General features: G+C 36.0%; 1 protein-coding gene across 7 annotated transcripts in view; it reads left to right on the forward strand.

The window, feature by feature from the left end:
* Positions 1 to 27,796, forward strand: part of LOC120634184 (mushroom body large-type Kenyon cell-specific protein 1) — a 315,805-nt gene that overhangs the window by 267,293 nt on the left and 20,716 nt on the right. For 4 of the 7 annotated variants that reach the window (XM_039904624.1, XM_039904626.1, XM_039904629.1 and 1 more), the window contains 2 exons: positions 23,026 to 23,148; positions 23,866 to 24,005. In XM_039904624.1, coding sequence (XP_039760558.1) covers positions 23,026 to 23,148; positions 23,866 to 24,005 — 263 coding nt within the window. The remainder of the gene's footprint in view (positions 1 to 23,025; positions 23,149 to 23,865; positions 24,006 to 27,796) is intronic. The other 3 variants (XM_039904627.1, XM_039904628.1, XM_039904625.1) reach the window with 2 other exon arrangements.

Raw genomic sequence — 27,796 nt, forward strand, 5'->3', positions numbered from 1 at the left:
CTAAGAAGAACCCACAACAAACTTAGCCGGGTAGTTTTTTTTTTTTTCGTTATCACCATCTCACAGTTTATTTATATTAAGCTATGAAGCTAGAGCAATTCACAACCAAGCTTTTTTATCGTTCAAGTAATCCTTAAAATTACAGGATTTTTCTGTAAATTATTACTTACGTTTTATGAACGATATAGATAGTACATATCCTTTTCCATAGCATAGGTGATATGCATACCAAATTTTAAAGCTGTCTGCCTGCGGCTTAGCTCGTAAACAATTTTCAATTTTCCTTTGGGAATTACTTAAGGAATCGGAATAAAAGGTAGCCTATGTTCTTTTCCATATCAGAGGCTTCACGCATGCCAAATTTCATGCAAATCCGTTTAGCTGTTTTTGCGTGATTGAGTAACAAACATCCACACATTCACATTTATAATATTAGTAGGATAGCCTAGCTGCTTAGACCTTCATTACAAATTCAAATTCAAAAAATGTTTTATTCATGTAGACCTTATCCCAAGCACTTATGAAGCGTTCATACATTAAACACGTTAACACCAATGTTAGGTGATGGTGATTACTGCATTCGTTATCTTAAAACTAATTCTGGGAGGGTTCCAAACGAGACACAACAAATTTAGCCAGTTTTTTTTTGTTATCACCGTCTCACAGTCGATTTATTATTTGGCTATGACGTTGGAGCAATTCGTCTCTTCTTTGTCGTAACACTCTTGCCAGAGTGGTCGTGGTCATCACGGTGGGACATTGTTTGTGGCAGTTGTTACTCGCCTCACGATCATTCGCCACTTCTCCCTGTTTGCAGATAGTCTGGTACACTCATGCAAGGGACCTCCCACTGAAGATTTGATTTGATCGGTCCATCGCATGGGTGACCTACCGCGTGCTCTAGTGCCTTCTAGCTTGCCCTAGTTCGATCCCCGGCAGGGCTAAACCGGGAATTTATAATTTCTTTCGTTATTAATCAAAGCAATTAAATAAATCGTAAGGAAACTGCATGCCTGAGACAGAGTGCTTTCCATAACGTTCTCAAAGGCGTGTTAAATCTGCCAAACCCTACTTGGCTAGCGACAACAACCTATCTTCGAATCTGACGTCATCCGGACATAAGCTTTTTTTTTTATTAACGATAGGCCAGCGCTTGATGACTATCATGCCCATTAGAAAGCAATGATGAGGTCTAGGTTGGAGCACGCTTGCCTAGAAAAAGCCTATTCACTCTAGCCTTGAAGGTACTCAAATTATACGTGGCAGGAAACACAGTTGCCGGGAGGGCGTTCCACATCTTAACGGCACGTATCAGAAACGTGGATAAGAAACGTTTGGTGCGTGTTGATGGAATATCAACCACATAAGGCTGCAACCGCTCACGGTGTCTCGCTGTTCTGTGGTAGAACGTGGAAGGAGGAACAAGATTGTGAAGTTCCTGAGCACACTCACCGAAGTATATCCGGTAAAAAAACGATAAACAGGCAACATTGCGTCGGTGCTGGAGACTGTGTAGTTTCGCCTGTGTTAACGAATTGTCGCCTATAATTCTCCTGGAGCGACGATCCACCGAATCCAAAGCTTCAAGCTGGTACTTGGCAGAGCCACCCCACAGGTGACTACAGTACTTCATGCTTGTTCGCACTTGAGAAAACACACCTACTTGAAATAAATGAATTTAGGCCTACTTGAAATAAATGAATTTTGAATTTTGACACCACAGTCTAACTCCAATGTCGCCTGAGCCGAGGTTCAGCAGGACATTAGGCGCCCTGAGGTTGACGATCCCTTCTCTTCTTCCAGCCCTAAGGTTCAAACTCTTTCTGATAGAGCCTCATACGAGGAACGCTAACAAGCCCGCGTTTCGCTGTTAAAATCATTAGGGCTATTTAGCTACACACAAACCGGAAAAAAACATTCTCATGCTGAGCGGAAAACCGTGCCCTGTAGGAGCGGGTACTTGATGACGATGACCATTTTGTAAAGGCTTATTTGTTGTCCGCGACTAAGTCGAAAACTTTGTAGAGTAGAAAAATTCCCCGGAAACCATTTGTTTTCAGGGATAAGAAATTGAACACCTTCCCGGCGCAGTTGCTAGCGCTGTTTTTGTTCATTTTGGAGGCCTATAGCTTTAAAAAAAAGATTAATACTGTGTTTAATTATTCTGTTAAATAATAGTGCAGATGTATCATAGTTACCAAATAAAGAAATATTATTAATATTATTATTTTTATTATAATGTTTGAGCCAAACATAGTTAACAAACGAACAAATACACACTTTTAAATGTATAACAGTTAAACAGATTATTTGCAACAGATTAAAATATTGGATAGAAGCAGGCGTTACTTTGCGGAACTCCATAATATAATATTATGAAAATTAAGCCTAACTTGCTATACAATAAACTACCAATTGACATCTTGGAGATGTCTCTTAAAAAGTTCAAAGTTTGAATTAAACGTAAGCTTATAGAAAAGTCCTATTATAGTATAAAGGACTACGTAAACGATAAAAAAGCTTGGGTGTAAATTATTGCTCTAACCAGGTTGCTCTTCTAATAATTTAAAATGACATTGTGAGATGGTGATAAAAAAAAAAATAAAAACACCCGGCTAAGTTTGTTGTGGGCTTCTTCTTAGACCGGGACGCGTTTGGAACCCTCGTAGCTTTAGTTTTAAGTTTACGAATGTGGTTATCGCCATCATCTCACTACCGTGTAATTCTTATGTACACATCAAAAGTGTCACCTATGGGCCTACTTGAATAAAGATATTTTTGACTTTGACTTTTGACTATACTCCGCGAACAGCAGGTGAATGTATATGGTGTAATTTATAATTACTTCAATCCGTATACTCCACACCAAACAGATCCAGAAGCCTGCAGGGCAATGTACCCTCTACGCACGTTTCGCTAGGAAACCGGAGCATCCTCAGGAGATGTTGACTTTACAATGAATAATTGTTGAATAAACAATAACATAAAAAGTATACGGATTAAAGTAAGTTTAAATTACACCATACAGATTTTCCTGCTGTTCGCGGAGTATAGCAAGTTAAGCTTAATTTTCATAACAGATAAAAACCTGACACTATGCTGTAAGATTTTGTATGCGACTACATAAATTGTATTTATTGATCGAAGTGCACTGCAGATACCTAAAGGGTGGATATAAAAAGACAAAATAATAGAGTCTTGCTCAGAAACTAATTGGAGAAAGCTTACAACTGTATTTTCCTGGTGCTATAATTTAAATTTCGTGTCAGATTTATTAGTTATTCGATTATTATTGTTTTTATTTTCCCACGCTGTTATTACGCTTAGATAGCTGTTCAATTTATTTTTCTCTTGCAACACAGCGCTTGGGTGGTAGCTACTTGAATTTTTCCATGGATAAAACTAAATTAGCTCTGCCCACCAACCAGTATTGGTGCGGCGTGGTGGGAAACCGTTTTTGCCTCTTTTCTACAAAATTAAAAAAAAATCAATTGTTTCAAGTAGGCCCACTTTATAAACACTTTTGAAACGTCAAGTTAGTCTGTCAAGTTAGAAGAGTTGGCAACAAACTCAGCAGATTGCTCTTTTTCAACATCATTATACAGTTTACATTATTTTAAATTTACTATCTTGTGAGAGATGAGAGCCTGCTTCCAAGTAGCCTTATCGCTAAGACATTCTTCAATCGTATAGTAACCACGATTTTTTAAATGTGTTTTAACACATTGTTTAAACTTATGCATTGGCAGGTCCAAAATTACCTTGGGAATCTGCACCTTCCTCAATCGAATTATTTATTCATTTACAAAAATAGGAAGTATATAGAGACATAATATATATGTTGTAGTAAATAATGACGTTTAAAACCTAAACCTAATTTAAAGGAAGTTTTGTAGCCTATTTGCTATACAAAACTGAAATTTTAGTTGTCAAGCTTTTTTAACAGAGCTCGTCCGGGGAAGTGCTACCGCCCAATGCCGTGCACTGGGTCTCTTGTCAGGGTATACATACAGCAGGAAAATTGCATAAACTGCAAAAAATCTCCTTCTCGAGTTATATATAAATTAGGTAGGCTGTGCTTTTTTTTTTTTTTGTGCATGTATGAAGTGCATGCCACTGCTACCGCCAAACTTATTCCGGCCGCCAAGCATTCCTGTGTTCCGAATAACGTAGTGGTGAATTTCAGGCATATGTAGCTTAAGTACGCCTCAGGTTTTCGCCGTTCTTGTTTATTTATGGTTATAATTGAGGGACCTACCAGATGGTCTACAGATAGTTAGTGGATAACCATCGCCAGTGGCGTGCACTCCATACAAACACAAACCATCGCCAGTGGCGTGCACTTCATACAAGCACAAAAGCACTGACGGCCGAGTGGCGCAGTGGGCAGCGACCCTGCTTTCTGAGTCCAAGGTCGTGGGTTCGATTCCTACAACTGGAAAATATTTGTGTGATGAACATTATTTTTTTTCAGTGTCTGGGTGTTTATCTGTATATTATAAGTATTTATGTGTATTATATTCATAAAAAAAAAATTCAGCAGCTATCTCAGTACCCATAACAAAAGCTACGCTTACTTTGGGGCTAGGTGGCGATGTGTGTAATGTCTTAGTATATTTATTTATTTATTTCAAAAAAAAAAAAAAAAAAGCTCAGCCTACTCTAAAATTTTTGTATGTCTCATAAAGGTGAAGATTTTCGCCATTTCATGCCATCTTTCTTCTATTTGTATAGCCTGGTCGAAAACCCTGTGCACGCGACTCACCATCGCTTATAAACAGAATACTACGCCGGGCAACCAAGGAACACGTCCTAGAACGTGGGGTCCATAAACCTGCCAGTAACATTAAGGCTATGAGCTCTGCCACAAAAATCGCTACTACTATTAACTCTGTAGGACAAGGAACACCTTGCATGCCCTGCGAAGTGCTGATGTTCTTCACTTTGGTCCCTCCACTTGGTCCGACAAACCTTATCCTTGCTATTTATAATATCAATGGATTGTACCAATGTAGGTACTTCTTCTTCTTTTCTCTCTGGGCTTGTCTCCGTACTTGTTCGGCCGGAACCTTCCGTTGTACGTAGTGCCACTGGTACGGCTCCCCGCTGGGTCACTCCAGCCAGCCGAGCTCACTCCAGAAGCTTAGCAGGCCGCCCAGGTCGCCAAGTGCTTCAGGGAGTGATACTGGGGAGCCAAGGTATGCTGCGCGTTGTTCGTCTACTCCTCTACATTGGAGCAGTACGTGAGTCGGTGTTTCATTTGCCTCCATGCACGCCCTGCATAGAGGACTATCGGACGAAGATAATGGGGCTGGCTGAAAGATGAAGATAATGGGGCTGGCTGAAAACCAGTGCTGCGCGTTTTAGTTTGCAGCTATACTGAGCCAGCTCCTTTGTCACACATTTTTTTTTTTAAATTAATTTTTATACTTTAACAATTATTTTATTTCACAAATGTAACATTTTACACAAATGTGTGACAATAAACACGATTTTTCTTTCTTTCTTTCTTTATATCTAAAATGAAAAGGTGTTTGTTTAGTGAGCAATGCCCTGTTATCATGCTTACTACCGTCCTTAGTTTTTTCCGACTTAGTTTTAGTAGTTTGGTTGGTAGTCGTGTGTTTATGTTTGGAAAACTGTTTGGAATGTACGTACTTATCCAATAAGGTACCTATCTTCTTATCTATACAACGCAGTCTAGACGCAATTGGATTGTATGTCCCAAGTCCATTATTTATTAGACGCTCATCAAACCACCGTAATTAATTATGGAGTTTAAAAAAGATGTATATTTAACGGCCGACTGGCGCAGCGAGCGACACTGCTTTCTGAGTCCAATGCAGTGGATTCGATTCCCAAAACTGGAAAATGTTTGTGTGATGAACTGTTTATCAGTATATTATAAGTATTTATGTGTATTATTCATAAAAATATTCATCAGTCATCTTAGTACCCATAACACAAGCTACGCTTACTTTGGGGCTAGATGGCGATGTGTGTATTGTCGTAGTAAAAAAAAATCCACTTTTTCTACCATGCCTTATAATGTAATCATACTTTTTAGTCTTTTTTTGTCTGGCTTCGGCCGCGGTCATAACCCTACCGACAAGTGACCTTGCGTTCTGGTACGATGCCGCGTAGAACCGATAAGGGGTATCGGTTTTATATATGTCATACCCCTTACAGGTTTGCCCGCTACAATGTTACGTCATCATTAACAACAGGTGAGATTGCCTGATAATAAATTAAATTAAGAATTTAAAATTTTTGTGACACGATATTGATAAAATTTTTCGTGTCTAAGCCCTATAATCTCAAACGCAATCGCAGGCAAACACGTAGTCATTTCAAACAACGGATTGTTAAGTTAGCTAATGATTCAGTTAAATTTACACCGAATTGGCAAAAAATTTGTATAAATAACTTATTTTTTAACACTTTTTTAAGCAAACTGTTCCAAAAGAATATTAAAAAAAAAATTAAACAAAAGGGACGAAGTCGCTGGCATCACCTATATATTAAATACATGCCTAAGTAATATTTTTCATTAACATTTAAAAATATTAAGTTTATGCTCGTATTAAAATAGCAATTATTTACATAAAATGCGACCTCTTAGTTGCGGGTGAGGGAAAAAAACGGATGTAATAAATATACCTATATCTTGACTTATCGAAACTTACTTACCTACTTCTACACGCACAACACACTGTATGTTTATTTTCAAGTTAAACGTCACCATTTTTTTTTCTTTATTCTTTCCCGTAGGAAAAAGGCTAAGCTATGTCACCGTACAGCCATGTATTCGGGGCTTAATATTCATATCAAATTTAATGTTTACAGAATATAGATTTTCTTTTGTCATGAGGGCAGTTCTCATTTGCATATTTCATTATGAGTATATTTATTTACATCGATTATTTCGAAAGCTCTAGGTCGATTTGCGTGATTACTTTTTGAACGATTTGACTATCTTTTTGTTTAACCATCTGCCATTTGGCATTAAAGTAAAGGACGAAAGGCAAGAAATTAATACACTTATGTTAAAAGACATTCTAAAATCCATAATTATCGAGCCTATTTACACATAACAAAATATTAAAAAAATTCATAACCTAGGTACCATGGTTATATTTATCCACTTAACTGTATTTAACAATCTTCAACAAAAAAGTTGCTCCTTTTAACCTTTATATTCAATCAGTGCATAAAACGCAAAAGTCCGTTATTATTTCAATATGATTCGATAAACTAAAACTAAATCAAAAACATAAAATTAAAATTGCCACTACAATATGTACTTAATGGCACATTATATTAGATATTTTATCAAAACAATATGCAGTTAAACTTTCATATGCAATTTTATGTGAAAATTATTTATTTACGACACTAAAATTTATACCTAGATATGATATTGTAAATAACCACTTATTAATTATGAATGTCAACGCTTTCTTTATTTTATTTTGTTTTTCTATTTTTTTTATGACAAAGATAACTGTATTTAGGGGTGAACGCCTTTAGGAAATAATGCACTGAGTTGTAGAGATGGCATTTCAAAACAAGTTATTGCACTACGCTTGGCTTTGGGCTGCAAGTGACAAGTGTATCAGCGAGTCTCTGACGCTTACTGTGTCAAGACTTCCCGTGAACTCTAGGAACGTACGAATTACTGTCGAAAGTCGTACAAACTCTACGATATTATTGTTAACCGCGTGACAAATTGGCCTGCGCCCTGATCCTTTTGGACATAATAGGTAATTCCTGAATGATTACTTAATTATGATCACCATCAAATATCGCTATAATATATAATTGGTACTATTATAAAAATGCATGATATATCTAAACGATTCGCTGTTCACCGTTGCGGAGTTTCCTAGGTTTTACTCCGAAGAAATAAAATACTCATCGAAATCGGTGACGGTAGCACCTAACGTTGCCAAAAATGTTTTATATGCCGTTGTGTTTATAAGCTACTCTTTATTTTTCAATGAGTAAAATATTACCATCGCATATGCTATTTAATATTTATTTATAACCACGTTAAAAAAAAAACATCCGAATAGGCTGTATGGAACTCAACCTTTGCCTGTTCATATAGGATGTATTGTAGAACAACCATAACATATTCATTAATCGCCTACTTTTCAATGAAACTTACTTCATTATAAGTCACTAGGGTCCCCGTTTTGTAATTACAATTAGGACCTGCGACAAAGACTATTCATATAATAAAATATAAACGTCCCCAGAGCAATTAATAAGAGCGTTGCATCCGTATCAACATTTCTAATCATTGTCTGCCCATAATTGCACTATATTGTAAACCCTTTAGCCTACAATAGCAATTATGTACCTTGTCTAAACCAAGCTTTAGAACGACCACCCATCTTGACCCCTGAGCCTCCATACGAGACGTCTAAGCGTGCCCGCTCCGCTATGCTAGGGGGACGAGAAGAGGTCAACATACCCTGGACGTACGGCTAACCATAGTTTCAATTTACGAAACAATGCCTTATCCATTTGCTACGATTTCACGTCAATGTAGAAAACTAGTATTTTGATTAATACGCGAGAAAGAGATGGGGTGCACGAGTTTTTTGTCCCCGATGGATTATCGACCTTGTTATGGCAATTTTAAAGTCCATTTTCGCTTTAGGGGTGGTTTTGTTACTGAAATAGTGAGCGTGTAGGCGTAGAGCATGAAAAGTAGGCAGTGTTTGAACAGAAGAGGCGTAGAGTGGCGATTGTATAATTGTGCTTTTTAAGTCTAGTGTTGTTTTGTATAATAGTTAATTTGAAAGAATGAGTTTACAAGAACCTTGAGAGTAATGACGCTTTTAAGTAATTATAAACAATAAAATGGTGTTAAAACTTTGTTCTGCCGCGTTAGGTTTAATTTATTATCTCGGTCTTTATTAAGTTTTGACGTTTATTAATTAATGTCCGTAAATCAATTTAAGCGTAACTAAACTTGACTTGATTTAAATCTTTTTTTTTATTATTCAATAAGAAAAGAGACTTGGAAGAAGAAAGTTTTAATTAAGTTTGACAAAAGAGTTAGCTGCTCATATCATGTTTGGACTTTATAAGACTAAAATTGTAGAGTAGTCAAATGTAATGTTATTTGACTCAAGTATTTGATGATAAAAAATATATAATTTTTTTATTATTATTACAAGACTGACCGGCTTTTTATATATACATTTTTTATGTTAGATTATTAACATTGCATCTATAAACGGCTTGTAAAAGTAGTATCATTATGCTTTTTAATACAATTATCGTAGTAATAATTAATTCGATAATTCTAAAATTAAACTGTATTTTATTTTTTTTGAAGGCAATATTTAGCAATACATTACTAAAAGCAATATTTAATTTTGCTATCAACTAAAATACAACTTCATTTGATAGAACATCGGTGAAACAAGAAAGAAACGATAATAATGTAGCAGAGTTACGTCAACCGTGAAATGAATTCATGCTATTTGTACGTTCCAGTACCTTAAATTTTTCATGTTATTACTCAAAATGAAACGTTACATTTATGATTGACTGCGCCCAACTATAATTACACTTTTTTACATCGCCATGTTTGGAATTAAAAGCGCTCGAAGAAGCTCTAAAAATTTCAAATTGCTCTAAACCTAATTGGCCTTAGAATTTATTGCCATAGATACTGCAAAATTGTTGTAATTAAAAGCAGTTATAACTCCGTTTTTGTACGAGGTTAATTTAATTATACCTTTTTCTTCTAAAACCTCACGTTTTAACTCGATGAATTAGTTTTTATACAGCAATTTAAAACTTACACAGTTTTATGTTTATGTGAGTTTTATTCGTTATTAAACTAACCAAAACTCGTAATATCCTCATGATAAAACTTTATTTAGAGTGACATTTCAATTGAAACTAAAATTTTCAGTAAACAAATTTATACAGCTATAAAAAATAACCAAAAAAATAATAATTTAAAATCGTGCGACTCCATTGCTCGCCCAAGCCGATCGGTTAAACAGCATAGGCCGGACAGAAAAGCCTATAGGGGCGGTCCGGAGAGGGTGGAAACCTCGGAAAATTCACGTGCAAGGCCCACCCCTTAGCGAAACACGTGCCGCCAAATAGCCTCAGTGTACGTACGCCTTTACTAATCATTGCCGCTCGCGAAAAAAACGCTTTGACGTTTCGATTCTATTTTCAAATTTCAAATACGCGTTGTTCTATGGCGGGTAAATTTTACTTTTTAAATCGTTTAAAGTGGAAATGGTGTAAATGAGAAACAGCCTTTATGATATGAGTGTGCAGTGTTTTTTTTTTAAAGTGTGAAATGGAAGGGAACAGAACATGAGGCGATTTCATGGTTAGTTGGATTTATAGTGTTCGGTATTAGATAGTTTTTTTTTAATAAATCTAAGCCTAGGTGAAAGTTTGTTTACTAAACTGCTCCCAAATTTGAATTTGATACCTATCTATTGTGTGAATACGACTTGTAAGGATTATTCGAAAAAAAAAAGCTGTTTTTATTAAAAAAGTATACGAGGTCCTAAGAAAAACGTTAATATTATTTTTTCAAAAATGCCATAGAATATATTTTGATTATGGATATATTATAAACATTATATTTTAATTTGGGCGTCAATTTATAATGTTATTCTACGTAGAAAGTATAAAATAAAAACGCTGAAACAGCATGATAATGTTGAAACAGTAAATAGATTATTTCTGTTGATGATAGATAATTAAAAAAAATACGGAAACAATCAAGAGTTTTTTTTAATACTCATTATTAACCGTGCAATGGTTTAAAAGGTTTCATTCAAAGCCACTCCGCGATGAGTGCCGCTTGCAAAGTAATGGACGACAAAAAAATGACGATCAAATACAAATGGAAAAGGCGGGAAAAAAATAACTCATTAGGTGGTATTAGAAATTAACATAATTAGAACATGTTTTAATTAAACGAAAGTAATCTAACTACCTGCGTACTTACTTTTACTTTATAGTATTAAATTAATGGATAGAAAATAGACTTTAATTAAGTTTTTAAGATTTCATGCTTAGAAAAAAAATCGACCTCATGATAAATTTTATTTTGAAAAAGCTTCTAAGCATTACACCAACGATTTCTGATAGGTTTGAATACCATATTTATTATTTAATTTATAAAATAAAATAAATATACTACGACAAAACACACATAAAAATATCAGACTTTTCCAATTTGCTGCACCCTGAAACGGTTTCTATTGGGTCGTTGATTAATGATAATATAAATAGGTTTGATGTGAGGCAAATATTTTGTTTTCAAATACATAAAGATATTAACATCTGAGTAATTTACGTAGTGACTACTATAGTTTGAAGTAAATCCAAAAAAAAAATTCATACATAGTAATTTTTTATTTTTTAAATACCAGGAACATGGCAATGGCTTAAAATGTTTCAGCCTAAGCCTCGCTTGTAGTCGCCATAAGTACCGTTTGCCCTCTAATGGCCTTAAATGTACTCTTTCATGTCTTATTACATTGGTATGAGCCCATGTAATGTTACCGTTCTTTTTTTTCTTTATTTCTACCTAAGTACCTTTATCCCATTTTTTCTACCACTTTGACACAATGTTGCCAGTGGTTAAATCTAAAAAAAAACTTAAAACAAAGTAAGTTAATGCCTTTCTTTTCCATGATGGGAATATTTAAAAAGGCTAACACGGGGTTCCGCTCCCGAATAGTTACCACAGTGGTATTTCCTTTTTCCTTGTGGTAAATAAATTTACCGTAAAAGACATGGTGCGATTAGATTTAGCCTTCTCTAACCCTTGCAGATTAGACTGCCTGTGCCTTAGACTGCAGTCTGTATAGTCATTTAGACAATAGCACAAAGAAAGTCAAGTAATTTAAAAAAAAAAATGCCGTTGTCTTCAGTTCAGTTCTTATAAAATCCTCATCCTATTCACAAAAATAAAAAGTAAAATACTCACAAGTTCGTTAAAGGAATAACTAAAACATTTACTAAATAAATATTTCTTTCTTTCCCTTTCTTACTCTAATAAAAATATCACAGAAGGCAATTAAATAATCATATGACAGAGCTATCGCCCAGTTTCTCAAAAGTTGATCTAATCAGAGGTTAAATAAAATGTATGTCAAAGTTGACCAGGGCTCAATTGTCATGTTTGGGACCGGCCTTTTTAAACATAATATCAAGTTGGCAAACCCTAATTACCGTTTTGAAATTTTTATTCAATTAGCTTATCTCTTTTAATTAAATAAAACCGCCTAGTTAAGCCAAGTTAAGACGACAAATTTTATTAACAAGTTTTAAGTTCCAAAATTGAATTTATCGAAGTTTTAAAACATATGCTTCCGTATGTCAAATTATGATAATTAAATATGAGAAAAGACTGTTGACTTTTTATTTAAAGCTGTTTGTTTTTCAAAATAAAATATAAGACCACAGCGCTTACCGCTACATAAAAATTATAGTCTCAATTAGACCGGTTAGCTAATTTGATAATTGATCACCGTTTTACAAACGGGGGACAAACACGCAATGTTCGCGTTTGTTTTTGTAGCGTCTAGCTCCTGAGGATGCTACGAAGCTGGAGTAGGTATGTCTAGACACACACACGCGCTAATAAAGAATATGTGTTGTGTCGCGTAGATTTCTCTTTGAACTACAGAAAGATGATAATAGGTAGGCGTTGTACGGGAAGAATTTTTAGTCGCCTCGCTCAAAGGAGACCGACTATGTGCCATAGGTACATCGCTAAGCCCACGACTTATTGTATAAAAATATACTCGTTGTATACTGACTTATTGTATAAATATATGGAGTTCTTTACAGCGAAAAGACTTAAATTTCACAATATTTCTGAACAAATAGTTATTTGCTGCTCCCGAATAGGTAACATTTTCTCGATAGAAACATAAATAACAGCTACAGGGACTACGACAGATTATGTTAAATTATTATTCTTAAATTATGTAGTAAACAACATCATTTTAATTTAGCAGTTAAATCAAATAAAGACGTATTATATATATCATTTAAGTAAATATAAATTATGAGTTTCCGTCATATATTTTGAACTACCCAACAATACTAATTAGAGTGCCAAATTAGTACAATAAAGTTGCCAAATAATATTAAAGTCCCACCACACAAAGTCAATATTACTGACAATATAAATATTGACAATAAATTTTACCAATACTTAAACTCTTCAATGCGCCCTGCACTCAAGCAATCTTATTATTCTTCTTCTTTTGATTTATGGCTTTTCGTAGTGCCAAAACAGCACAATGTACTTTGCCAGTGTCAAGTAGCTTGGAAAAGGCACGAACTAGAGTGGTCAGTAAAGAAAAAGAAATTTGTATTTCATAACTTCGACCTGCAATAGTAGTTGTTAGTGAAATGAACTAAGTACGCATGAATTTAACGATCATTTGAAGATAAAATAGAATTCAAATTTTATATCCAAAATATAAAAATCATAGTTTTAATTTGTTAATTTTAATAAATTTGCATAGATATTTAACATACCGACTATACACTGACATTAACACACACTCGACATTTAAGGGACGAGGAATTTTAGAAGGAAGTATATCATACAGATTAAAGGGCAATTTCGGGCAGGAAAAAAGGATATGTGAGACTGATCCTTCGTCCAGGCCACACTCACACAGAGAATGATCTCGAACTCTTATTTTTGTCAAATGTACTGGGGTACAAGCATGTCCAATCCGTAGACGACTGATAGTTGACGTGACCCAGCGAGAGCAATCTTATTGACAATATGCATAATATTGACAGCCGCAACATGAAAATAATCTGTAATCCATTTAAAACTTTGTTTTTTTTTTCTGTCCAAAAAATTATATTTGGAACCGTGTTTGGAAGCCATAAGTCATCAGTGGTAGCACGCAAGTAGGTTATAAAGTTAAATTAATACAAGTCATGGCATACGTTCGTATATTTTCCTCAAGGAAGCCATATTGCTAGGTACACCTAGGTTTACCTAGCTAGGTACCTATAGCTAGGTTTGGCCAGCACTCACGTGTTTAAACAATGCTAGTTAACATTCAAGGTGGACGTGATTAGCGAATAGCCAAGGTGAGCCCAACTGGCCGGTTTGGCCGCCATCTTGTTTTTGTACATTAGTTCGTAGTTTTTGACCATGGAATGGATTTGTGACTGCAACACACACACATCTTGTGTGTGTGAGCGTTGATAACAGCTGTGAATCATTTCCGGGGATTTTATTAGAACGATATCGGGTGCCTACTCAGAAAAAACATGCTTAGGTATGCCTATGTTAATTTTATGAATTGATACAACATTAGATCAGTTTTCTTTGTCTAACTAATTATTTGTATTTAGGTATATCTTGAGAATTGATACTTTGATGATATCACAGATGAAATAAAATATTTATCTATTAATGAATAAGCTTTACCGTAAAAAATACGCCATCTAAATGGTCACTGGTCAATCAAAAATAAGATGCTCAAAACGCTGGCTCTATTGTTTTTGAGTATTGCACATTTGTATTGTAGTATTAGTATGGAATAATATTAAATCTCATTAACTTAAAATATTATTATGCCAAAATCATAAGACTTAAGAAGCAGTTTTATATAGGGCTTTTTCCCTTACTCCCACAGAAAAGGCATCCAACTTCTATGAATTTGAAAGCTTTTAAAAGTAACAAAAAGTTATAAAAATTCCAGCTATAGGTACCTAAGTATCAGCTTTTAAAGTGCATTTTGTTAACAAAGGTCAGCGAACATTCGAGAAACCTTAACCTGGTACAGTAGCTATGTTTTATAAAGCACTAGAAGCGGTTTTTCATCCAGCATATTATTTACTATCCCAAGCACCTTTTGTCTCAATAATCAATTGGAAAAGGTTCATGAAATAGGAACTGTTTCATCTAAAAATAGTATATGAATAGGATTTCAGCGCGCTAGCCCTAAGTGTCAGTGGCGTGCTTAGAGGATATACACAGGGACTGCCGATTATATAAAATGAAGAAAATCTACAGTAACAGTTATAAAAAACTTAAGGATAGACATTGTAGGAGTTATAAGAAACCTACCCGTAAGTATTAATAACTCTTACTGGGGACTTTCTTCATTTTACATCATCCGCATACCCTGTGCATATATTAGTTTGGTTTTTTTAGCACATAACTTAATTTCAGACTTAACTCCTCAAATTTATTCTATGCTATTTAGAAGAAATTTAAAGACCTCTCTGTCACTATTGCCAATCCAAAAATTGAAGAATTTTTACTCAAACATTGTGGAATAAGCGTCGAAAAGTTTTCCAAAACGCTGCCTAGCATTTTCTTGTCCATATTCTTCTCAAAACGGATTTTTCACATCAACCCATTCATCAACCCATTTATCCCCTGTAATAAAGGGGTTAAGGCCGCAGTCCACCACGCTTGTGGACGTATTGGTGGACTCCACACACCTTTGAGAACATTATGTAGAACACTCAGGCGTGCAGGTTTCATCACGATGTTTTCCTTCATCGTTGAAGCAAGTGATATTTTAATTACTTAAAACGAACATAACTTAGAAAAGTTAGAGGTACGAGCTGGGATTCGCTAGGTAACAATATAATAAATGCGAAAGTGTGGTTGTTTCTTTCTGTTCGTCCTTTACTTTCTAACTAAGCAACCAATAAACTTACTTTTTAGCATAGAGCTAGTTGAAAGGACGGAGAGTAACATTAGGTACTTTTTATCCCAGGGGAACAAACCGTTCCCATGGGATTTAAAAAAACCCTTTATGGTAGAGAATTAGGTTAGGGAAAAAGGGATAGTGCAACCGGTCATACAATTAAATAAAATACATATAATTATAATATACATACATAAGAGTGACCGTCTGCAACCGATTATCTTGGGAAAGATACAAGGCATGAAAAAAACAATAACATCCTGGCAGAAAAACCTGTGCCCGTGGTTTAATAAAAGCACCCGGTAATTTTTCAGAGTTTCTGTGTCCAAAGTGCAGGTTGCCAGAATGATCGCCGTACGAGAGGTATTTTAATATCAGATGTATATTCTTGATAAATTAAGATTGACTGTCGTTGTTATTCCGACAATGCATTGCAAAAAATACCAAAGCATTTTGTTAAAACATATAATAATAATAACAATTTTAATCATTTATTTACACGATTATTAAATAGCGACAAAAACAATAGCTTAATACTATGTTTGCTTGAATCACTGATAGCTAAACTGAGTAAAAACGCGTACAATAGATATCAGTGCTCTCCCCTGTAACGTAGGACTACGATAAGTTTATTTTATTTTGGACACGCAAAAGGATTTAAGCTGAACATGCAACATACGATTGAAGAAAAACAATAATAATGACACAATCCTTTGTCTCATAAATACCTACTTATTTATTTATTGGATAATGCACTGTAGGTATTATATTTTTTGCACTATAACTAACACCAGTCTACATCCTTTATTTCCTTATGTGGAAACACGTAATAGGTAAAAATGTTTTGCCAATATGTCATGGCCGATAACTACTGCCAACTTATTTGTTTTCATAAAATAGGTAAACACCTACCTACTGTTTATATACCTAGGTACAGTTATTGATTAAGGAAATATCGTAAGGCATTCGTTGGATATAAAAATCTTATTTATTTTTACTCTTTATTTGTAAAGGGTGAAATGAAATGTTTGAAAAAATGAACGCAAAAGGAATAAAATTCAAAAAAATCATAATTCATTTATTTCAAGTAGGCCTAATATATAAGCGATTTTGAAACGTCAAGTCTGTCTGTTTTAGTCACTCTACCACCGGTTCGGAAGGCAGATTCTACCGAGAAGAAGCCGGCAAGAAACTCAGCAGTTGCACTTTTCCAACATCAACTTTTTACATTTTACATTTTAACATTTTTCTATCTTGTGAGATATGAAAGCGGATCCGAATGCTTCCAAGCATCCTTGTCATTCATCAATTGTATAGTAACCTCGCTGTACATAACATATTCATCAACTTTTGCATTGGTAGGTCAAAAATTACCTAAATAAAAAATGACATACACCACTTGACCACACTATTCGCCGATAGCATCTTTAATATGGCACCTCAAATCTATAATAAGCTAGCAGGATCGTTTGCCGACAAAAACCTTAATGTTATATTTAAAGCGAAGAATTAAAGAATTATTCTTAAAAAAGAGATATACCTCAATACAAGAATATTTGTGCGACATTTTTAACTTACTGACATATATTTTTAGAATAACGTCAGTTAAGAGTTTATGTTGTTACCTGTTTTTTTATATTGAAAAAAGATTGTAATTTAATTATTAGAATTATTTGTTAATTAAAAGAAATCCTTCATTTGATTTCAAGGCATTAAACTTGCATCCCATTACACGGATTGTAGCTCTAAAATACCAATACAAACTATGTAAAACTCGATCTGCAACTATCTACCCAACTTAGTTGCTTGGTTTGTGAGATGGAAGTTGGAAATCCTATTGAACCTTTTTTTGGAATATATTGAATCAAATTTTTAAATCAAAAGGCAAAGATTTAACTACCTACATAAGGTTTAAAACTACTTTTTTATAATTAAAATGCCCGTTCAGTCTAAAGATATCAGAACTGTAATAAATTCAATATTTATTTGTTTATACAATCCAATTAGATACTGATAAATCATTGACATGTCAGAAAATTGTCGTTTATATCAATTTTAGTGTTTCTTAAGAACACTTTTTGATTAAAGACGTTTAGTTACAAATCAAATAATTGAGATAAAAGTTCACGGCCTGGGCATTGGACTTTAATGGACCAGCGAAAAAACTATAACATTTCTACGTTCCACTAAGACTGGAAAACTGAAAAATACAAATGTCAATATAGAAAGCACCTACTTACTGTTTTTTTTTATATGCACGTCGAGATATTATACCTACTATAACAATTATTAACAAATAACAGTATAACACATTGTTAATGAACGTCAACTGACAAATCTATAAATTGCTAGGTTCCACCACTTACACGGCCATCGGAGATGGCCTAAACACGTCCTTGACGACCCAGACTATCCAATTACTACCGACTCACTTAGGAAGACGAGGGCCCCGATATCTGACGTCATTCGGACATGGTTTCTTACCACGGGGCCGTTCAGACTAAACTCTAGCCCAGTCCGAGGTGAGTCGCCCGAGGTGAGGAAGCAGTTGCGGGAGGCATCCTCGGGTTGACATCCGACCTTCCCCCCCATGTCTTCGAGTTCTGGGGCTCTTCTCATGGCAAGCTTTCGCTTTTGCCCCAATCTCCCAGTGATGCTGTTACAATCCTTATGGTGGTTTTCAGTTACGATCCTTCCGAAAATGAAAATAAAAAAACGAAAACTACATAAAAGTTTTATTAAAAAATTAAAAATGCATGTTAATCAATAGGTATGATTGGATATCTGCCTTTCTGATTGTAAATTTCGTTTCTGTGGCAAGTTGTTTAATTTTTCTGTCTGTAAAGGCAAAGATTAATTACCGTACAGCCTACTAATACTAATTTATTTAAAATTGTTCTTCTTTGTGTTTTATGAACATACTTTTATAGATCACGCAAATACACTAAATAGTGACATTAAAATGTTTAATGCCTGGTTAATGAACGTTAAATGACCAGCCAAACACTGTAAGTTTCTGTGTTCACCTAACCTACCTATTGAAAATCCAAAAGTTAATTAAAAATTTAACATGTAACATCGCAATCGATCGAATTTTGGGAAAAAGCTATTAATAATGTTTATCATAATGATTGTTTAAGGTTTTTTATTTCCATTTCATAAACACAAATATTGTTCACTCTCATCAAAAGCCTGCTACAATAAAAATTTCAATAAACGTGAACAACTAAACGCTATAAATTGCAGGTTTCACTTAACTTACTCAAAGTAAAATAAAATAAAAACCGAAAAATTATTATTTTAAAATGGACCAACATCATCAATGACATTGGAAAGGCAAAGAACGATCAGCATACCAGCTACGAAAAAATAAACTATGTTATTTTTTTTCAGTATTTTTAAGAACAATAAACAGCTAAACAGTCAAGTACAATAAAAAGTTCAATGCCTGGTTAATGAACGTCAAACGACCTGTTACAAACTACAAGTCGCTGGGTTCCAACGACCTACACTTAGATAAATAAATAATAACGTAGTAGCAATCTAATTGGACGCCTACTTACGTGGAATCAATGCAACTATCTATCCACACTTATATTACTATGCTTACATGTATGAGAATGTTTATCTGTCCGTCTGTGTGTGACCTGTTTTTATTTATCTTAGGCTTTCTTTAATGTTAAAATTTTACTGCATACCTACGTAAGGTTTAATATCTTAAGGTTCAATAAGAGTAAAGTTTATCGAATGTTTCTTATTTTCTCACTCTTCAATCAATCAACAAAAAAGCTGGTAGAAAAAAGCTTATCGTTTGTTAATTTAATAACAGAAAAATAAAATTAAAACTATTACAGTCAAGCTAGTAAAATAATATTAAGTTATAATGTAAACTCACTTAGTACTTACTTAAATAATAATAACAAACTAGTTGGAGAAAAATTTTACTTAAATCAAATACTACAAACATCGAGCAATATCATCTGAAAACTTATGCTGTTTTTAGCCACGGTAAAACAATTCAAAGATTTTAAAACGAAGTAATATCAACAGTAAAAGACAGCTTTTATATTGAGCTCGAATGTCAAACGGACAATGCTGTAGGCAAAGGTAAGTAATAAATAATAACGTAGCGTCCATGTAATTGGACCCTGCGTACGTACAATCAATGTATTATGTAAGTCTATTTTTTTCTAACTCCATTGTTACCGGCCGATGACAGCCGACCGGCAGAACGCAGCTGTTTCCTTGCTCCCATTATTTGAACTTGAAAAAAAAAACTACACATAATTTACCGCTCGCCAAATGGTGGGGTCTACACATTCTAATTCTAAACCCGCGGCCTCGACCAATGGCGGCCGAGGACGAGCAAACATGGCGGTCGTGGGAACCGGTTAATGGGCCGTTTGAATTTAGAATAATATTTTTTATTAACGCGTTCGTAGCGAACAATGGTTTTTTTAGTTAACTTGCGAGTTACGACGTGGCCGGGCGACGAATTAGACGGGCTCTTTTATGTGGCACATTTTTTATTTTTTTCTCTATGCTATGTAGATTCTTTAGCTTACTTTTTTACATAATAAAGAATTCAGTCATTGTTCGCCCATAGCCCCTAATAATTAAAAAAAAACCGGTCAAGTACGAATCGGAATCGCGTGTAGAGTAAATATTTTTTAATTTTCCTAAGGGAATATAAACTTAGCATTATTGGTATAATTTTCCTAAACGTTTAGTTCTAGAACAGTATTAATCTCAACTGAGATTTAATTGACTCCAACTTATTAAAGCTGACGCAGCTCAAGAACTCACGACGCTGAAGTGGCAATGGTTGGGGCTAGGGTTGCCAGACGGTCGGGAATTGGCGGGATTCTCCCGAATTTTTGTATGTCCCCCGACTCCCGACAAAGCAAATAATCTCCCGAAAAACAAGTTCGATAATTTAAAGTTCACATTTTCGTCAAACGAAACTTGAAAATAACACACACAAAAAATGACAAATACTTATGGCAAGAACAAAAACAATAAACATGCTCATTCGGTTTTTATCTTATACACAAATACCTACCTAATTTTTTTTCTTATATCTACAGTGCAATGCAAAAATATTTTTGTTTACGTAATATATTATGTATAATTAATATTATTAAATTATTTTTTTTATTTCTCCCGACCAAAGCCCTAAAATCCCGAAAAATCGGTCATTGATCCCGATAACAGGAAGAATCGATCTGGCAACCCTGGTTGGGGCACGTAGCTCAGAGGGGCGTTGGACGTTGGGATCCCACGGAGTAAGGTGCCACAACTAGGTGGACCTAGTTGTGGCACCTACCTACTATACTATTTATGTTGGTATTTACGTCGTTAAACACGTAAAATACATTTAACATTTCAGACCTCTAGGTAATAATTAGGTGACTAAATGAATATCTACGTATAAGGTAGGTACCTATTATATACTAGGAATTTGTTCTGAGAACAAATGCGTTACCTAGGTATTAGCCAAACAAGGAAATAAATAGACCTAACTATTAATTTTATCCTTACTAATGTTATAAATGCGAAAGTATGTTTGTTGATTTGTTTGTTTGTCCGTCCTTTAGGCCCTAACTACCTAATCAACTAAAGTTTTGGCATAGAGTTAGTTGAAAGGACGGAGAGTAACATAAGCTTTTTATTCCAGGAAAATAAACGGTTCCCACAGGATTTGTAAAGAACCGGAATAAACGCGGACGACGAACGCGGGCGACAGCTAGTGTTTTTTTTATCTTACCATAATATAAAATAAAGTCACGCCTTCTACGCTTGGATCTTTTGAACTACACAACGGATTTTAATACTGCGGATTCGACGGCCGAGTGGCGCAGTGGGCAGCGACCCTGCTTTCTGAGACCAAGGCCGTGGGTTCGATTCCCACAACTGGAAAATGTTTTTGTAATAAACATAAATATTTTTCAGTGTGTTGGTATTCATCTGTTTATTATAAGTATTTATGTATATTATTCATAAAAATAATAAACAGTCATCTTAGTACCCACAACACAAGCTACGCTTACTTTGGGACTAGATGGCGATGTTGTGCATTGTCGTAGTATATTTATTTATTATTCAATATGAATGCAGTTTTCAGCAATAGATACAGTAAAACATATAGAGAAAAGCAAAGAAATTCAAAGATTTGTAATGTACGTAAGGATATCCTGTCGTAAAAACTAATCATAAAATAAATTTTCTCACCATCCCAAACTGCCTCACATTATATCTACATTGAAACCGTGCGAAACCGAGGCGGGTAGCTAGTAATGTTATGAATATGAAAACGTGTCTGCTTGTTTCTTTATTTGTTACCTGTTTTCGGCTTACCGAATCGCTGCCGCGAACTTGATAAAATACGGCATGAAAATAGCTTCCTGTTAAAACTGGAATTAGCAGGTCAACCTCGAATCTTCTTATTTTAATAGTTGGTTTAAAATAAATGGTTTGCGAAAAACAAGGTTATGTAATTATCGTTGTATTTTTATCCTCGTTAGGTACCTATTAGTTTCAAAATGCACGGAAAATTGATAGTTCATTTGATTTGAGGAAAATCGAATATGCCAATTCAATGGTCGGATGGATGGATGTTGGTCGTGCCAAATATATATATAATTTACAATTTATATGATGATGACCTATGGTTCAGAAACATGGTCGCTAACGTCGCTTGACGTTACAAAAGTGCTTTAAATTAGGCCTACTTGAAATAAATGAATTTTGAATTATGCTCGGAGTATCTCTACGGGATCAAAGAAATGTGGAGATTCGTAGAAGAACCAGAGTTACCGACATAGCTCAACGAGTCGCGAAGCTAAAGTGGCAATGGGCGGAGCACATAGTTCGCAGAAAGGATGGACGTTGGGGTCCCAAGGTGCTGGAATGGCAGCCCCGCACCGCAAGCGAAGCGTTGGTCAACCTCCAACGAGGTGGGCAGACGACATAAAGCGCGTCGCAGGTAGACGCTGGATCCAAGCGGCCCAAAATCTTTTGAACTTCCTACAAAAGACCAGTGGAGGTCCAGTGGAGGTGTATCGGATGATATGATAGGAAAAGATAGGAAAAGAGCAATCTGCTGAGTTTGTTGTCGGCTCTTCTCCTTGGAATCTGCCTTCCGAACCGGTGGTCAGAGTCACTACAAACAGCCTGACTTGACTTTTCAAAAGTGTTTATAAATTAGGCCTACTTAAATAAATGAATTTTTAATTTTTCATTTTAGGGCAGTATTTAAAAAATTGTCATCACGCCTACTGGTGGCCATAAAAATCAGTAACACCATCACTCTTTGTTTCAGAGTCCAGCCTCAGAGTCAGACAGCAGCTCGGTGTCGGGCGCCAAGAGTCCTGCGGGGCCTCCACTGCTGCACCACCTGCTGCAGTTACAGCTGCAGGGACAGAATCCCCAGGCGATCGCGCAGGTAGCATTCAATTACATTTACTTAGACAAGACAACCGTGGCTAAACTGGCAAAGCAAGGCAAAAGAATATGATGCATTCACATATTTTCTGCCTTGCTTTGCCAGTTCAGCCACGGTTCTCCTTTCCGGGTCGTACTTGAGGTTTTTGTTATGCCATGCTTCCTTCTGCCGTCAATCAGCATTGCTATGTTTCGGTCTGCCGTGGCTGCCAGTATAGTTATAGGTACAAGTGGTTTAACACCTACGCCACAGGTTTGTGGACCCAGGGCAGCAAGTTGAAGGACTTGTGCCTTGCATGCTCTGTAAAGTGTTTATAGGTGATGGCCTTCTACGAATATCAGGTGCGCCATTTACTAGGTATAAAAAACATTGGCTTAGACAGAAGAACTGTGGCTGAACTGGCAAAGCAAGGCAGAAAAAATGTTCAAGACGTAGTTGAGCTTTTTGTAACAGAGTCCTGGGAAGTACTACTGCTATGTTTTTTTTCTGCCCCCCCTTTCGGCATTGCAACCTGAGGCGTAGGTGTTATGTCTCATCATCATCATAACTATCGCTTCAACTGGTTGACGTCCACTACTGGACATAAGTCTTTTGTAAAGCGTTCTAAAAGCCACGATCGTGGATTTCCAAGCCACTCGTTTGGTGCCATCTGTCCACCTCGTTAAGTCTCATGTTCCTATAATTATATAGTATGTGTATTGAAGTGGTGTATGACAGCAGGCCTACACGGAGATGTGTGTGCAGTTCCAGCAGATGATCGCGGCCCTGGCGGCGCTGGGCACGGGGCTGGTGCCGCCGGCGCTCTCGCAGGCCTGGATGATGCAGCGACTGGCGACGGCCAGGCCCCCGCAGGATAGGTGAGTCCTCTTGAACCTAAGCCCCACTTCTAAAGGGAGGAGATTATTGAATAGAAACAAGCGTTACTTTACGAATCCCATGATATATATCATCATCACAGACCCATTACCAGCCCACTACAGAGCCTCCTACAATGTAAAGTAATTTCCCACCACTTCCCCTCCCTTTACCATGATATGCAATGAACATTAAATTGGTATACTCCGCGAAAGCATAAGTTTAAGACCTACCAATGCATAAGTTTAAAGAATGTGTTAAAACACATTTATTACATCGAGGTTATTATACAATTGATGAATTTCTTAATGACAAGGTTGCTTGGAAGCATCCGGCTCCGCTTTCATCTCTCACAAGATAGAAAAATTAATGTTAAAATGTAAAATGTAAATTTTTGATGTTGGAAAAGAGCAACTGCTGAGTTTCTTGCCGGCTTCTTCTCGGTAGAATCTGCCTTCTGAACCGGTGGTAGAGTCACTACAAATAGACAGACTTGACGTTTTAAAGTGCTTATATTAAGCCTACTTGAAATAAATGAATTTTGAATTTTGAATTTTGAAAAGCAGGAGAATCTTTACAGTGCAATTTATAATTACTTCAAACTTTATACTCCGCACCACCCAGATCTTCCACAATGTAATCTCTACGCACGTTTCGCTCCGAATTAAAAGTAAAGAAAAATTATTAAAAAAAAATCAAATAACCCGACTGCGTTATCTGCCATCTTTATTAAATTCATTGAAGAACTGATAGATAGTCATCATCATCATCAAATCAACAGACCTCCCCTGATGGACATAGGTCTTTTGCAGGGCGTTCCAAACTCCACGATTCTGGGCCGCTTGTTTTCAGCGTAAATAAATCAAACATCCAACGAAAGATTTAATTATTTGATTGATTTAAAATTTTAATTTAAATAGTTTGTTTTGTTTTTGAATCACCTTAGTTGACAGTGATCACAAATGTTTTGCGTGAGAGTGATCTCTTGGACTGCTTTCTGAGTCCAAGAGATCACTCCGCCGCTGCAAACTGCGCCAATCGGCCGTCAGTATGTTAGTACTCGTAGCTAAAATAATAGAAAATTTAATTATTAATGTATCACACGTTTCGCCAAACTAAAATCTCTGTTAAATGCTTTAGGATTGGCCAATCCACTTTGCCCGCTAACATGTTTAGGATACTGTGAGAACCCGAAAGCAGTCTTGTCACCAAGGATGCCGTCTTTTGCCTTAAAATGACGTAAAAATCGTCGGTTTGCTCGTGAGCAAACATACCTGCACGGCTAGCAGGAGACAATTATCTCCCCGGGGAAAGGATACAAATTTATCTTCTCCCACAGCTTTATCAACTCTCGGAGCACTGGCGCACAATTTCGTAATAATAAACAGGGGTGAATTTCTCCTTTTCCGTATTCCCGTGCTTTAGCAGGTGGACACGTTAATTATATCCCTTGTCCAGGGGACATAATCGGAGATATAATTTTTGTCTCCTGCCCGTGCTAGCCTTGCAGCATTGGCGAATCCACTTTACGCTCATTTTTAGGGTACTGTTAGAACCCGAACGCAGTAAAATGCGCATAAGCTGAACTTATCTGCGGCACACCCAAAAGCATCCTAAAACCGTTATTATACTGCAACCTCAGAGTACTAGCCTCTTTTGTGTAGTTGACCCACAGGCCTCCCGTGTAGAACTGGGCAAAAACTAAAGCATCCAAAACAAATCCGCGGTAACAAATCGGCGTAACTTAAAGGATTTAAAACAGATGAATCGATATCGAATCCTCATCTTGATATTTAAGCCAATGCCATTAGAATGGTGTTTGATAGTTGTTCTGAACTATTTTGTCTCAAGTCATCTATAAATTAACCGCCGAACCTTGTGAATTAAGAGTTGACACGAATTAGATAATAGTCGGCTGTATGAATTAACTTATTTGATATTTAAAGTGTTTGTTTTGATTTTATCTTTGATTAATTCAATAGCGGTGATAGACTAGTGGGTAGGAGATCGACTTCACATTCGGGGGGCTGAGTTCGAATCCCAGCGCTATTCTATATAATGTTCTCAAAGGTGTGTGGAGTCCACCAATCCGCACTGGGCCAGCATGGTGGACTACGGCCTTAACCCCTTCTCATTGTGGGAGGAGACCCGTGCCCTGTAATGGTTAACTAGCCACGGCCAAAGCCCTACCAGACCAGATCAAAGAATTCAAAAATTAAAAATTCAGAAATTGCCGCTACCCGGGGCTCGAACCTGGAACCATTCACTTAGAGTCACTGCGCTCACGGCTACGCCAGGGAGGTCATAAAAACCATAACGAATATTCCATCACGCGAACTAGATAAATTACTAAATCGTCACGGCAAAATGTAATGCCTTCGATATCAGTGACATTACGAAAAATGCTTCTTTAGGTATAAGCTAAAAAGCACTTTATGTTCTTGCCATAAAGTCCATTGTTTAAGTGTAAATATTTGTAGGCAACCGTGTGTTCCTATAAATAAAGATGAATCCTTGAGACGCGCAATGAATCGTTACTCAATATAACGAAAAGCGACACGTCTAAGAGACGTCTTGATTCGAACTTCGATCGATTGGGTAGGGGAAATTCAATTCAAAAATTCAAATTCATAAATTCTTTATTCATGTAGGCCTAAAATAGCCGGGTATTTTTTTCGTTATCACCGTCTCACAGTAAATTAATATTAAGCTATGAATTTAGAGCAATTCACTCAAGCTTTTTTGTCGTTTAAGTAAGTTTTCTTTTACATTGTAATAGGATTTTTCTCTTATGTTAATAACGTTACAGTAAATCTTTTACTAAACTTATAGTGCCAAGAATGCTGGCTGAATTTCTACGCTGAACTGGCTGATCTTTTGCGAGTGCTTGACAGATACAACTTCGTTAGTTGATAGGTTACTTAACAAGTAAACGCCGAAATAAACTTGCGTAACAATCAAGTAGTAGTAAAATTGTAGCATTAAGCAAAGCAACACTTTGATGAGTAGAAAGGCTGTGTAAGTCAACTAACTACTAACTATAGACAATAGAGACTTTATATGCCTCTCAATCAGTTCAATGTTTGTATAAAACGTAAGTTTGCCGAAAAATCATTTTATAATGTAACGCTATAAGTGCCTGTGATAGGCGTACATGAACAAAGAAATTTTGAATTTGACAACCTCCCAGGCGCAGTGGATGTGGTCTTATAACTGAGATTTCCCGGGTTCAATCTACGGCTAAGGCAATTTGGGAATGGTACTGGGTAGAAACCTATTAGGGGTACGGGTTTCATACAATGCCATATCCTAAACAGGTTAGTCAGTACCACAGTAATGCAGTCATCACTTCAAAGTCAAACTTGTAGGGGTAAAAATAAATGTCACATCTGTTATGCAATCCATATAACGTATGATTACGTATCACACGGAAAATAGATCAACAATTCATGCAAAGTTTGATTAGTGGGTTGCATTGGGCGGTCTCATCGTGCGGAAAATATTTACGGGCTTCTTTAATTTAACATCACGTCGCCTCAGTGCTTGTACAAATAATCAATTTGTACAAGCACTGGGGTGAGTGTGCTTAGGAACTTCACAGTCTTGTTCCTCCTTCCCCGTTCTACCACAGAACAGCGAGACACCGTGAGCGGTGGCATCCTTATGTGGTTGATATTCCATCAACACGCACAAAACGTTTCTTAATGAAATGAAATGAAATGAAATGAAATTTATTCGCTGAATATGAACTTACATAGGGTCTTATTATAATATAACATGCCTCCATATTCTA

Source organism: Pararge aegeria, chromosome 23 (assembly GCF_905163445.1).
Source record: "Pararge aegeria chromosome 23, ilParAegt1.1, whole genome shotgun sequence".
Taxonomy (NCBI): Eukaryota; Metazoa; Arthropoda; class Insecta; order Lepidoptera; family Nymphalidae; genus Pararge; species Pararge aegeria.